At 38.9% G+C, this 15,499-nt stretch overlaps 1 protein-coding gene across 1 annotated transcript in view; it reads left to right on the forward strand.

Annotated features, from left to right (window-relative positions):
- FBXO11 (F-box protein 11) overlaps nt 1–15,499 on the forward strand; it is a 53,330-nt gene that overhangs the window by 27,683 nt on the left and 10,148 nt on the right. The window contains exons 11-13 of the mRNA XM_053793136.2: nt 8,394–8,614; nt 8,724–8,957; nt 11,387–11,594. Of these exons, the coding sequence (XP_053649111.1) occupies nt 8,394–8,614; nt 8,724–8,957; nt 11,387–11,594 (663 nt within the window). The remainder of the gene's footprint in view (nt 1–8,393; nt 8,615–8,723; nt 8,958–11,386; nt 11,595–15,499) is intronic.

Genomic DNA, 15,499 nt, shown 5'->3' on the forward strand with positions numbered 1-15,499 from the left:
CAGTTACGTACACTACCTACTACCTAACTACTACTCACCTCTTGCCCTACATTAAGACTTCAAATATTTTAAGGCAAGTAATGAATGTACTGTGTATGTATTTTACTTTTTGTGTTTTTTAATGCCTAGTTCTATTACTAACTTAATATAAGTTAGTGTAAACTTAACCCTATGCCTGTTATGGAATCTATTGTGGCTTTGGGAAAGTTCATGGGGTTGGATGTGAGTGGCCAACAAGAGTCTTCAAGAAAAGTATGCAACAGTAATTTAAATGTTCATTTATCCATTAGAATTAGTCATTTATATTTATTTCTCATTGTTTTCTGTATGTAAAACTATATTCTCAATAAAATTATTTTTTGTTAATATTTTTCGGTGTCTGGAACGGATTAATTTGATTTTCACTATACAGTAAGGCCCCGCTTTACAGCGTTTCACCTTACGGCGTTCCGCTAATACGGCAATGTCAAATTATGACCAAAATTTGCTATACGACAAGCGGTCTTTTAACCCTTAAACGGTCCAAACGTATATATACGTTCACTCACGTAGCGCCCCAAATTTTTTGAGGAAAAAAAAAAACTTTTCTTTTAACCCTTTGACTGTCGCGGCCGTATATATACGTCTTACGAGGTACCATGTTTGACGTATATATACTCATAAATTCTAGCGGCTTCAAATCAAGCAGGAGAAAGCTGGTAGGCCCACATGTGAGAGAATGGGTCTGTGTGGTCAGTGTGCACCATATAAAAAAAATCCTGGAGCACGCAGTGCATAACGAGAAAAAAAAACTCCAACCGTTTTTTTTTTTTTTTAATTAAAATGCCGACTTTGTGGTCTATTTTCGTATATTATTTATGGTTGTATTCTCGTTTTCTTGGTCTCATTTGATAGAATGGAAAACGTATTATAGAAATAGAGGTGATTTTGATTGATTTTACTATAAAAAGAACCTAGAAATGGAGCTCAAAGTAGGGGAAATGTTTGATTTTTGCCAATGTTCAAAAGTAAACAAATGATGCCATTGTCCAATAAATGTCCAACTAGCCATTCTAATATGCAGTCATGAATGGGTTGATGTTATTTATACAATTATTACAGTATTGCAGTAGTCTGCATAATAGTAAGTCTTCTATTTTTTGTTTGAATAAAAATTCAAAATAGAAAGCAAGAGGGGCCTGGAGACATGACTGATGAGCAAAGAAAATGTTATTTTAGAGCCAGGAATGTCTGCATTGTTCATTCTGGACCTTATTTTGAAATTGTCATATTTTTTTAGTTTGCGTGAAATTGGCCAAATTGCAAATTTTTGACCACATTATTAGGTAGTTGAAATCGGTAAATGGCCAGTTTCTTGTACTCAATCGATAGAAAAAATGGAGTTCTAAAGAAATAGCTATGAGTTTGGGCGACTGGAACAATGGAATTAGCCGGAAATAGGGCTCAAAGTGGGTGAAATCGCCGATTTGTGAACAGCGCCGAGGTCGCTAACTTTGCGAAAGCATAATTCCATCAGTTTGCCATCAAATTTCGTTTTTTTTTTTTTGGTGTCATTACAATCGGGAAAAGATTCTCTATCATTTCATAAGAAAAATAATTTTTTTTTTTAAATTTTGCGACACCAGGAGACACCTCAGGATTGGGGGTTGCGACAGTCAAAGGGTTAAAAGGAAAAAAGAGCATATGGTACTCAGGCATCCCCAATTATTTTAATATGGCACACAGTGAGTGCGCACACCCATTCTCTCATGTCTAGGTGACTCAGGCTTATTGTGGCAATGTTGAATGAATGACAAAGAAAACGTATATATACGTATGGGGCGCTACGCGCATGAACGTATATATATGTTTGGACCGTTTAAGGGTTAAATATGGCGCCCCCCACCCGGTTTGTTTACATTTTCCGTGACCACATCTATTATGTCAGGAAACTTTCCAAAATTTCAAGTGCTTTAAAGTTACTGCATATTTTATGTGTTTTTTTTTTTTTTTATTATCACACTGGCCGATTCCCACCAAGGCAGGGTGGCCCGAAAAAGAAAAACTTTCACCATCATTCACTCCATCACTGTCTTGCCAGAAGGGTGCTTTACACTACAGTTTTTAAACTGCAACATTAACACCCCTCCTTCAGAGTGCAGGCACTGTACTTCCCATCTCCAGGACTCAAGTCCGGCCTGCCGGTTTCCCTGAATCCCTTCATAAATGTTACTTTGCTCACACTCCAACAGTACGTCAAGTATTAAAAACCATTTGTCTCCATTCACTCCTATCAAACACGCTCACGCATGCCTGCTGGAAGTCCAAGCCCCTCGCACACAAAACCTCCTTTACCCCCTCCCTCCAACCCTTCCTAGGCCGACCCCTACCCCGCCTTCCTTCCACTACAGACTGATACACTCTTGAAGTTATTCTGTTTCGCTCCATTCTCTCTACATGTCTGAACCACCTCAACAACCCTTCCTCAGCCCTCTGGACAACAGTTTTGGTAATCCCGCACCTCCTCCTAACTTCCAAACTACGAATTCTCTGCATTATATTCACACCACACATTGCCCTCAGACATGACATCTCCACTGCCTCCAGCCTTCTCCTCGCTGCAACATTCATCACCCATGCTTCACACCCATATAAGAGCGTTGGTAAAACTATACTCTCATACATTCCCCTCTTTGCCTCCAAGGACAAAGTTCTCTGTCTCCACAGACTCCTAAGTGCACCACTCACTCTTTTTCCCTCATCAATTCTATGATTCACCTCATCTTTCATAGACCCATCCGCTGACACGTCCACTCCCAAATATCTGAATACGTTCACCTCCTCCATACTCTCTCCCTCCAATCTGATATTCAATCTTTCATCACCTAATCTTTTTGTTATCCTCATAACCTTTTATGTACTCTGATAATTATACTTATGTGTACCTGTACCTAAATGTACTTACACACTGCTGGTGTGCAGGTACACATTAAAATCGCTTAGTCTCTCTCTACTCATGATGCCAATACTACGTAATAATAATCACTCTTGGGCACACTAAATGTCTTATTTTACATCAATATAGGCATTTTCATTAATTCATCTATGATATTTTCCTCAAAATTACATATGAAACCCATTACATAGCATATAAACATGATACATACACTCAATAAAAATTTATGTAAATATGAGATTTGTTTACAAAGCAGCTGTGTAGGTAGTGTCGGAAGAATTACGTTTTCTCTAGTCAAACACTGGGGGGTAACTGTAGAAAAATATTCTTTTCGTATGCCTTTACTCTATGTATAGCAATTCACGACCCTTGTGGGTTTAGTGCTTTTTATAATAAATAATATTTTATTTTTTTTTTATTATCACAGCGGCCGATTCCCACCAAGGCAGGGTGGCCCGAAAAAGAAAAACTTTCACCATCATTCACTCCATCACTGTCTTGCCAGAAGGGTGCTTTACACTACAGTTTTTAAACTGCAACATTAACACCCCTCCTTCAGAGTGCAGGCACTGTACTTCCCATCTCCAGGACTCAAGTCCGGCCTGCCGGTTTCCCTGAATCCCTTCATAAATGTTACTTTGCTCACACTCCAACAGCACGTCAAGTATCAAAAACCATTTGTCTCCATTCACTCCTATCAAACACGCTCACGCATGCCTGCTGGAAGTCCAAGCCCCTCGCACACAAAACCTCCTTTACCCCCTCCCTCCAACCCTTCCTAGGCCGACCCCTACCCCGCCTTCCTTCCACTACAGACTGATACACTCTTGAAGTCATTCTGTTTCGCTCCATTCTCTCTACATGTCCGAACCACCTCAACAACCCTTCCTCAGCCCTCTGAACAACAGTTTTGGTAATCCCACACCTCCTCCTAACTTCCAAACTACGAATTCTCTGCATTATATTCACACCACACATTGCCCTCAGACATGACATCTCCACTGCCTCCAGCCTCCTCCTCGCTGCAACATTCATCACCCACGCTTCACACCCATATAAGAGCGTTGGTAAAACTATACTCTCATACATTCCCCTCTTTGCCTCCAAGGACAAAGTTCTTTGTCTCCACAGACTCCTAAGTGCACCACTCACTCTTTTTCCCTCATCAATTCTATGATTCACCTCATCTTTCATAGACCCATCCGCTGACACGTCCACTCCCAAATATCTGAATATGTTCACCTCCTCCATACTCTCTCCCTCCAATCTGATATTCAATCTTTCATCACCTAATCTTTTTGTTATCCTCATAACCTTACTCTTTCCTGTATTCACCTTTAATTTTCTTCTTTTGCACACCCTACCAAATTCATCCACCAATCTCTGCAACTTCTCTTCAGAATCTCCCAAGAGCACAGTGTCATCAGCAAAGAGCAGCTGTGACAACTCCCACTTTGTGTGTGATTCTTTATCTTTTAACTCCACGCCTCTTGCCAAGACCCTCGCATTTACTTCTCTTACAACCCCATCTATAAATATATTAAACAACCACGGTGACATCACACATCCTTGTCTAAGGCCTACTTTTACTGGGAAAAAATTTCCCTCTTTCCTACATACTCTAATTTGAGCCTCACTATCCTCGTAAAAACTCTTCACTGCTTTCAGTAACCTACCTCCTACACCATACACTTGCAACATCTGCCACATTGCCCCCCTATCCACCCTGTCATACGCCTTTTCCAAATCCATAAATGCCACAAAGACCTCTTTAGCCTTATCTAAATACTGTTCACTTATATGTTTCACTGTAAACACCTGGTCCACACACCCCCTACCTTTCCTAAAGCCTCCTTGTTCATCTGCTATCCTATTCTCCGTCTTACTCTTAATTCTTTCAATTATAACTCTACCATACACTTTACCAGGTACACTCAACAGACTTATCCCCCTATAATTTTTGCACTCTCTTTTATCCCCTTTGCCTTTATACAAAGGAACTATGCATGCTCTCTGCCAATCCCTAGGTACCTTACCCTCTTCCATACATTTATTAAATAATTGCACCAACCACTCCAAAACTATATCCCCACCTGCTTTTAACATTTCTATCTTTATCCCATCAATCCCGGCTGCCTTACCCCCTTTCATTTTACCTACTGCCTCACGAACTTCCCCCACACTCACAACTGGCTCTTCCTCACTCCTACAAGATGTTATTCCTCCTTGCCCTATACACGAAATCACAGCTTCCCTATCTTCATCAACATTTAACAATTCCTCAAAATATTCCTTCCATCTTCCCAATACCTCTAACTCTCCATTTAATAACTCTCCTCTCCTATTTTTAACTGACAAATCCATTTGTTCTCTAGGCTTTCTTAACTTGTTAATCTCACTCCAAAACTTTTTCTTATTTTCAACAAAATTTGTTGATAACATCTCACCCACTCTCTCATTTGCTCTCTTTTTACATTGCTTCACCACTCTCTTAACTTCTCTCTTTTTCTCCATATACTCTTCCCTCCTTGCATCACTTCTACTTTGTAAAAACTTCTCATATGCTAACTTTTTCTCCCTTACTACTCTCTTTACATCATCATTCCACCAATCGCTCCTGTTCCCTCCTGCACCCACTTTCCTGTAACCACAAACTTCTGCTGAACACTCTAACACTACATTTTTAAACCTACCCCATACCTCTTCGACCCCATTGCCTATGCTCTCATTAGCCCATCTATCCTCCAATAGCTGTTTATATCTTACCCTAACTGCCTCCTCTTTTAGTTTATAAACCTTCACCTCTCTCTTCCCTGATGCTTCTATTCTCCTTGTATCCCATCTACCTTTTACTCTCAGTGTAGCTACAACTAGAAAGTGATCTGATATATCTGTGGCCCCTCTATAAACATGTACATCCTGAAGTCTACTCAACAGTCTTTTATCTACCAATACATAATCCAACAAACTACTGTCATTTCGCCCTACATAATAATATTATTATTAATAATAATATTATTATTAAAATATGTATTACCTATAACTAAACCCCTTTCTATACAAAGTTCAATCAAAGGGCTCCCATTATCATTTACACCTGGCACCCCAAACTTACCTACCACACCCTCTCTAAAAGTTTCTCCTACTTTAGCATTCAAGTCCCCTACCACAATTACTCTCTCACTTGGTTCAAAGGCTCCTATACATTCACTTAACATCTCCCAAAATCTCTCTCTCTCCTCTGCATTCCTCTCTTCTCCAGGTGCATACACGCTTATTATGACCCACTTCTCGCATCCAACCTTTACTTTAATCCACATAATTCTTGAATTTACACATTCATATTCTCTTTTCTCCTTCCATAACTGATCATTTAACATTACTGCTACCCCTTCCTTTGCTCTAACTCTCTCAGATACTCCAGATTTAATCCCATTTATATCCCCCCACTGAAACTCTCCTACCCCCTTCAGCTTTGTTTCGCTTAGGGCCAGGACATCCAACTTCTTTTCATTCATAACATCAGCAATCATCTGTTTCTTGTCATCCGCACTACATCCACGCACATTTAAGCAACCCAGTTTTATAAAGTTTTTCTTCTTCTCTTTTTTAGTAATTGTATACAGGAGAAGGGGTTACTAGCCCATTGCTCCCGGCATTTTAGTCGCCTCATACGACACGCATGGCTTACGGAGGAAAGATTCTTTTCCACTCCCCCATAATAATATAATTATTATTATTAATACTAATAATAATTATTATATTATTATTATTATTATTATTATTATTATTATTATTATCTTCATTCACTCTAAAAATGGTGTGTTGCTGTTTGTTTATTCTGAACTAACTTGTACACAATGTAAGAGTATTTGTATTGTGAGGTAATTATTATTAAAATAAAAAAATATTAAGGTAAATGTTTTACAAACTCTTACAAATGGACGTGAATGAACTAAAAGTAGACACACATTAATACGCATTTATTTCGCCTGACCAAGTGATTGTCCACTACCTGTTCAGTTTGTGTTCTTACATTGTCTCAACTCTGTATCTCGTTCTCTCTCTCGTTTACTCTTTCGTTAACTAGTTGGCTTTCATTGACGATGGCATCTAAGGTTAGCTGTAATAAAAAGAGAAGTCATAAGCCTCTTGCTTTAAGTGTCAAGTTAGAGGATGATGGTGTGCCATTCTGATTTTATTCAATAAACACCCTGCCACTCACCTCTCACACATTAATATTAATATTTTAAGGTAAGTAATAAGTGTACTCTGTGTGTATCTTACCTTTTATTGTGTTTTTAATGTCTATTTCTATTGCTAACTTAATATAAGTTAGTGTAAACTTGTTGTCTGGCATTTATTGCATATTTTATATCCTCTGATAATAATACTTGTGGAGCCGGGTGGAAGGACAATATTACGTTTTCTCTGTTCAGCCATTGGAGAAAACGTGTATGAATCTGCGTTTGGCCCAGCCACTCCCCCACTCCGCTTTTGTTTACAATTTTCGGCATGAATTATCCATTACTTCTACCTTCGTTTATGATGGCATCTTAAGGTAGTTGTTAGAAATGATTAAATTCAGTGAACAAGGCATGTTGATGTTAATAATATGGCTCTGGGCCACAGTGTAGGTAGCTGGTAGGTGTAGCCCAGGCTACACCTACCAGCTACCTACACTGACTTTAAACAAATAAATACTACTCACCTCTCTTCCTATATTAAGACTACACATATTTTAAGGTAAATAATGAGTGTACTGTATGTGCATTTTACCTCTCTGGGATGTTTTAAATATCGTATATTAAGTATGAGACTGGGAGCCAGTGCTACCTACACCTGGGCTACCTGCACCTGACTTCCTACAAATAAGTACTACTCACCTCTCTCCCTACATTAAGATTACAAACACTTTAAGATAAGTAACGAATTTACTGTGACTGTATTTTACTTTGTGTGTTTTTAATGCCTAGTTCTATTACTAACTTAATATAATTTAGTGTAAACTTGTTGTCTGGCATTTATATGCATTTATAAATGGAAAAAATGGAGTTCTGCCTTTCGGCGATGTCTGCTTTCCGGCGACAGCCTGGAACCTAACCCGCCGTATAAGTGGGGCCCTACTTTACATCTCGTGGGAAATATTACTTTGGTTTTCGTCCATTTCAGATTTCAGCCGACCTTCTGGAACGGATTAAAAACGAAAACTGGGGTTCTACTGTATATGGAATTTTCCTTTTTTTTTTTTCTAGGTTCTTAAAAAGGCATAGCTGTACACTTGGTGCAAGGGCCAAGTATTTCAGTCAATGCATTCTTGGGTGTGAGGTGTTTGCCACATGCCAAGCTAGTAATGAAGGCATTTCTCCATGATTTGTCTAGATATTTGTGGACAAATATGATTAAATGCATGTTATAGATCTTTCTTCATTCTATAACTAAATGTTTTTCATTCCAGGACTGGAAGCAATCCAATAATCCGTCGAAATAAGATATGGGGTGGGCAGAATGGTGGTGTCTTAGTATATAATGGGGGATTGGGGGTACTTGAACAAAATGAGATATTTGACAATGCCATGGCTGGTGTGTGGATCAAGACTGATAGTAATCCTATTCTACGACGAAACAAAATATATGACGGAAGAGAAGCTGGAATCTGTATATTTAATGGTGGAAAAGGTAAGCTAAGAATATGTATCATATTTCTGTATGGTATGAAACTTTCATTGCTTGAATATATTTTTTTATAATCTTTTTGCATGTAAAAGGTTCACTTTTTCGTCTCCAGGTTTGCTAGAAGAAAACGACATTTTTCGTAATGCACAGGCTGGCGTCTTAATATCTACACAAAGTCATCCAACTCAAAGCCACCCTAGTCTAAGAAGGAACCAGATATACGATGGGTTGGCAGCAGGAATCGAAATAACAAATAATGCCACAGCTACTTTAGAGTACAACCAAATATTTAATAATCGTTTTGGAGGACTGTGTTTAGCATCAGGAGTGAATCCTATCCAAAGAGGTTAGTCTTTGCATTTTTTCTATTTTATTTTGCACATGACCCACAGCTGATGCCTGTGAGTCATGGATTGAGGTTTATAGGTCCACTGTAGCATACTCCATATTGAGCTAATGTCAGCAACTGACCTTCTGCGTGCCATAGAAATCTCTGAACAAACTTTTTCGTGCCCAAGCCACCTTTTCTTTAAATTTTACAGTGCATACATTCAGTCAGAATCACATATTTATTGAAAAAAAAATGAATAGCATTCTCTTAAAAATGCACTACTAAGGCATGCTATGAGAAACTACTGTATATGTATACATTTTTTTCTTTCAGTTTTGCCACTGTTGCTCTTCCTCCCCTGTACCTTTATCTCAGTATCATGCCACATGGCCCCAGTCCACAGTTGGGTGTACACGAAACTTGGGGATACTACATTAACCCTTTCAGGGTGGGTCCCGTTGTACTACAGCTTAGAAATGCTGGTCGGTCCTGTTGTTCTACGCTGTAAATGTGTACCATGTTAAAAATATCCTGCAGCACACAGTGCATAATGAGGAAAAAACTGTGACCGTGTTGTTTTATTTAAAACTGTAATTTTGTAGTTTATTTTCGTATGTTTTTTAGGTTGCATTCTCGGTTTCTTGGTCGTCTTTGATAGAATGAAAGATGTACTGCAGAAATAGAGATGATTGATTCTGAATTGGTTTCAGGACTGAAAGTAGCTTGAAATTAAGCTCAAAGTAGTGGAAATGTCCGATTTTTGTCAATATTGCAGAGTGCACAAATTGTCACTCATCCAATGTTCATCCAGCTGGTCAGTCTAATGCATGTTCACAAACGCGTTGACATTATTTATCCAATTATTACAATAATGCAGTAGTTTGCATAACAGTAAATCTTTTATTTTTTGTGTAAATAAAAATTCAAAATGGAAAGTAAGCGTAATATAAGAGAGGCCTGAGGAAGTAACTAATGAACATAGGAAATGTTTTTTTAGTGGCAGGAATATGTCTGTTTATTCTGGACCCTCTTTTTAAATTAGGGATTTTTTAATTTTGTGTGAAATTGGACAAATTACCAGTTTCTGATCACATCATTGGGTAGTGGAAATAAGTAATGGGCAGTTTCTTGTACTCAGTTGTTTGAATAGAAAGGGTATTAGTGAAATGGCTATGAATTTGGTTGACTGGAACAATGGAATTGGTCAAAAACAGGGCTCAAAGTGAGCAAAATCACCTATGCATAAATATTTCCGAGACAACTAACTTTGCAAGAGCATAATTCCATAAGGTTTCCATCAAATTTCATGTTTGGTTTCATTGCCTTCAGGAAAAGTTTTTTTTTTTTTTTTTTTTTTTTTTTTTTTTACACATCAGCCATTTCCCACTGAGGCAAGGTGACCCAAAAAGAAAGAAAAACCTATATGTATATATATATATGTATATGTAAATTCTCCAACCCTGAACGCAAGTTTCAGATCAGGGGTTCCAACCTTGAAAGGCTTAATAGTAATTTTGTGACTGAATCCACTATTTTATTATTTTTACTTCTACAGTACTACTGAATTTCTTAATTATACATTTATTTTTTTTTTTTTTTTTTTTTTTAAAAAAGTCGGCCGTCTCCCACCGAGGCAGGGTGACCCAAAAAATAAATAAAATCCCCAAAAAGAAAATACTTTCATCATCATTCAACACTTTCACCACACTCGCACATTATCACTGTTTTTGCAGAGGTGCTCAGAATACAACAGTCTAGAAGCATAAACATATAAAGATACACAACATATCCCTCCAAACTGCCAATATCCCAAACCCCTCCTTTAAAGTGCAGGCATTGTACTTCCCATTTCCAGGACTCAAGTCCGACTATATGAAAATAACCGGTTTCCCTGAATCCCTTCACTAAATATTACCCTGCTCACACTCCAACAGATCGTCAGGTCCCAAGTACCATTCGTCTCCATTCACTCCTATCTAACACGCTCACGCACGCTTGCTGGAAGTCCAAGCCCCTTACCCACAAAACCTCCTTTACCCCCTCTCTCCAACCCTTTCGAGGACGACCCCTACCCCGCCTTCCTTCCCCTATAGATTTATATGCTTTCCATGTCATTCTACTGTGATCCATTCTCTCTAAATGACCAAACCACCTCAACAACCCCTCTTCTGCCCTCTGACTAATACTTTTATTAACTCCACACCTTCTCCTAATTTCCACACTCCGAATTTTCTGCATAATATTTACACCACACATTGCCCTTAAACAGGACATCTCCGCTGCCTCCAACCGTCTCCTCGCTGCTGCATTTACCACCCAAGCTTTTATACATTTATACAGTACTAAAATAATATAATAAGAAAGTGCTGCAGTAAATACCTTCAGCATGCGTATGTTGATGGAATTCATTAGACCTCTCTTTATGTCCAAATTTTGTCTTTCAGGCAATAAGATTTTTAATAACCATGATGCAGTGGAAAAGGCTGTATCAAGTGGCCAGTGTCTTTACAAGATATCATCGTACACCAGTTTTCCCATGCACGACTTCTACCGGTGCCGAACGTGTAATACCACTGAACGTAATGCTATATGTGTAAACTGCATCAAAACTTGTCATAGTGGACATGTAGTTGAGTTCATACGTCATGACAGGTGTGTATAACTTCATTTATAATAATCATATAAGCACTGCTCTAGTATGGTGAGAGCATTGACCTTGATACACTATTTCTTTGTGCTTTGATCAGTCACTTTTTTTTTTTTTTAAATCACCTGCTGTCTCTCACCAAGGTAAAATAATCATAGAAAAGGAAACTTATTCACCATTGTGCACTCAATAGTTGTCTTTTCGTGTGTGAACATCACAATTCAATATTCCCATCCTTCCTTCAGAGTGCAGGTACTGTACTTCCCACCTCCATGACTCAAGTCTGGCTAATTAGTATTCCCAAATCCCTCCATAAATATTACCTTGCTCATTGATATATGGAAATAAATTTGAGTACTGGTACATACAAAATAAACTTGGAAGACTGCCATGTTAGTATGAGGTGCTCAAAAAGCTCCTGGACTGTCTACATGCATGTGTAGTGTGATGCAAGTGTAAGTAAAAGTAGCAAGATATACCTGTTATCTTGTGTGTTTACGAGACAGAAAAAAAGGCACTAGCACTCGTGTCATTGTGTAAAACACAGGTTTCTGTCTTACACTCATTTGGCAGGACAGTAGTTAGGTAAAGAAAAACTGGATAGCACATTGGAGGGAAGGAATGTGGAAGAAGTGAGTGGGTTCAGATATTTGGGAGTGGATTTATCAGCAGATGGGTTTATGAGGGATGGGTAAACCATAGAAATGATGAAGGAAAAAGGATGGGTGGTGCATTGAGGTATCTGAGGGGACAAAGAATATTGTCCATGGAGGCAAAGAAGGGAATGTATGAGATTGTAGTGGTTTTTTTTTTTTTTCTTTCAACAAATTGGTCGTCTCCCACCGAGGCAGGGTGACCCAAAAAAAAGAAAGAAAATCCCCAAAAAGAAAATACTTTCATCATCATTCAACACTTTCACCACACTCACACATTATCACTGCTTTTGCAGAGGTGCTCAGAATACAACAGTTTAGAAGCATATACGTATAAAGATACACAACATATCCCTCCAAACTGCCAATATCCCAAACCCCTCCTTTAAAGTGCAGGCATTGTACTTCCCCTTTCCAGGACTCAAGTCCAACTATAAGAAAATAACCGGTTTCCCTGAATCCCTTCACTAAATATTACCCTGCTCACACTCCAACAGATCGTCAGGTCCCAAGTATCATTCGTCTCCATTCACTCCTATCTAACACGCTCATGCACGCTTGCTGGAAGTCCAAGCCCCTCGCCCACAAAGCCTCCTTTACCCCCTCTTTCCAACCCTTTCGAGGACGACCCCTACCCCTCTTTCCTTCCCCTATAGATTTATATGCTTTCCATGTCATTCTACTTTGATCCATTCTCTCTAAATGACCAAACCACCTCAGCAACCCCTCTTCTGCCCTCTGACTAATGCTTTTATTAACTCCACACCTTCTCCTAATTTCCACACTCCGAATTTTCTGCATAATATTTACACCACACATTGCCCTTAGACAGGACATCTCCACTGCCTCCAACCGTCTCCTCGCTGCTGCATTTACCACCCAAGCTTCACATCCATATAAGAGTGTTGGTACTACTATATTTTCATACATTCCCTTCTTTGCCTCCATAGATAACGTTTTTTGACTCCACATATACCTCAACGCACCACTCACCTTTTTTTCCCTCATCAATTCTATGATTAACCTCATCCTTCATAAATCCATCCGCCGACACGTCAACTCCCAAGTATCTGAAAACATTCACTTCTTCCATACTACTCCTCCCCAATTTGATATCCAATTTTTCTTTATCTAAATCATTTGATACCCTCATCACCTTACTCTTTTCTATGTTCACTTTCAACTTTCTACCTTTACACACATTCTCAAACTCATCCACTAACCTTTGCAATTTTTCTTTAGAATCTCCCATAAGCACAGTATCATCAGCAAAAAGTAACTGTGTCAATTCCCATTTTGAATTTGATTCCCCATAATTTAATCCCACCCCTCTCCCGAACACCCTAGCATTTACTTCCTTTACAACCCCATCTATAAATATATTAAACAACCATGGTGACATCACACATCCCTGTCTAAGACCTACTTTTACTGGGAAGTAGTCTCCCTCTCTTCTACACACCCTAACCTGAGCCTCACTATCCTCATAAAAGCTCTTTACAGCATTTAGTAACTTACCACCTATTCCATAAACTTGCAACATCTGCCACATTGCTCCTCTATCCACTCTATCATATGCCTTTTCTAAATCCATAAATGCAATAAAAACTTCCCTACCTTTATCTAAATACTGTTCACATATATGCTTCAATGTAAACACTTGATCTACACATCCCCTACCCACTCTGAAGCCTCCTTGCTCATCCGCAATTCTACATTCTGTCTTACCTCTAAATCTTTCAATTATAACTCTACCGTATACTTTTCCTGGTATACTCAGTAAACTTATTCCTCTATAATTTTTACAATCTCTTTTGTCCCCTTTCCCTTTATATAAAGGGACTATACATGCTCTCTGCCAATCCCTAGGTACCTTCCCCTCTTTCATACATTTATTAAACAAAAGTACCAACCACTCCAACACTATATCCCCCCCTGCTTTTAACATTTCTGTCATGATCCCATCAGTTCCAGCTGCTTTACCCCCTTTCATTCTACGTAATGCCTCGCGTACCTCCACCACACTTACATTCTGCTCTTCTTCACTCCTGAAAGATGGTATACCTCCCTGTCCAGTGCATGAAATTACCACCTCCCTTTCTTCCTCAACATTTAAAAGTTCCTCAAAATATTCTCGCCATCTACCTAATACCTCCCTCTCCCCATCTACTAACTCCCCTACTCTGTTTTTAACGGACAAATCCATACTTTCCCTAGGCTTTCTTAACTTGTTTAACTCACTCCAAAATTTTTTCTTATTTTCATTAAAATTTCTTGACAGTGCCTCTCCCACTCTTTCATCTGCTCTCCTTTTGCACTCTCTCACCACTCTCTTCACCTTTCTTTTACTCTCCATATACTCTGCTCTTCTTATAACACTTCTGCTTTGTAAAAACCTCTCGTAAGCTACCTTTTTCTCTTTTATCACACCCTTTACTTCGTCATTCCACCAATCACTCCTCTTTCCTCCTGCCCCCACCCTCCTATAACCACAAACTTCTGCCCCACATTCTAATACTGCATTTTTAAAACTATTCCAACCCTCTTCAACCCCCCCCCACTATAAGTGGTACCAACACTTATATGAGTGTGAAGCATGGGTTGTAAATGCTGCAGCGAGGAGGAGGCTGGAGGCAGTGGAGATGCATCTAAGGGCAATGTGTAGTATAAATATTATACAGATATTTCATAGTGTTGAAATTACTAGGTGTGAAGTTACTAAAAGTATTATTCAGAGGGCTGAGGGGTTGTTGAGGTAATTTGGTCATTTAGAGAAGATGGAGTAAAATAGGATGACTTGGAGGGTGTATAAATCTGTAGTGGAGGGGAGGAGGGAGTAGGGGTTGTCCTAGAGACAAGGATGGAGAGAAGGGGTAAAAGAGGTTTTGTGTGCAAGGGGCTTGGACATGCAGCAGGCATGTTTGAGCATGTCAGATAAGAGTGAATGGAGATGGTTTTTGGAACTTGACTAACTGTTGTATTGTGAGCAGTGTAATATTTTGTGAAGGGATTCAGTAAAACTGGTTAGCCAGGCTTGGGAAATACAGTCTCTGCACTTGAAAGGAGGGGTTTGGGATATTGGTTGTTTGGAGTGACATCTAAACTGTCGTATCTGTGTGCCTATGCAAAGACAGTAATTGTGTGATTTTTTTTTTTTTTTTTTTTTTTTGTCATCCTGGCTTGGTGGGAGACGGCCGACGTGTTAAAAAAAAAAAAAAGTAAGACAAGTGACTTGTTTCCATTGGGGTCTTTGATTT

Source organism: Cherax quadricarinatus, chromosome 74, assembly GCF_038502225.1.
Source record: "Cherax quadricarinatus isolate ZL_2023a chromosome 74, ASM3850222v1, whole genome shotgun sequence".
NCBI lineage: Eukaryota > Metazoa > Arthropoda > Malacostraca > Decapoda > Parastacidae > Cherax > Cherax quadricarinatus.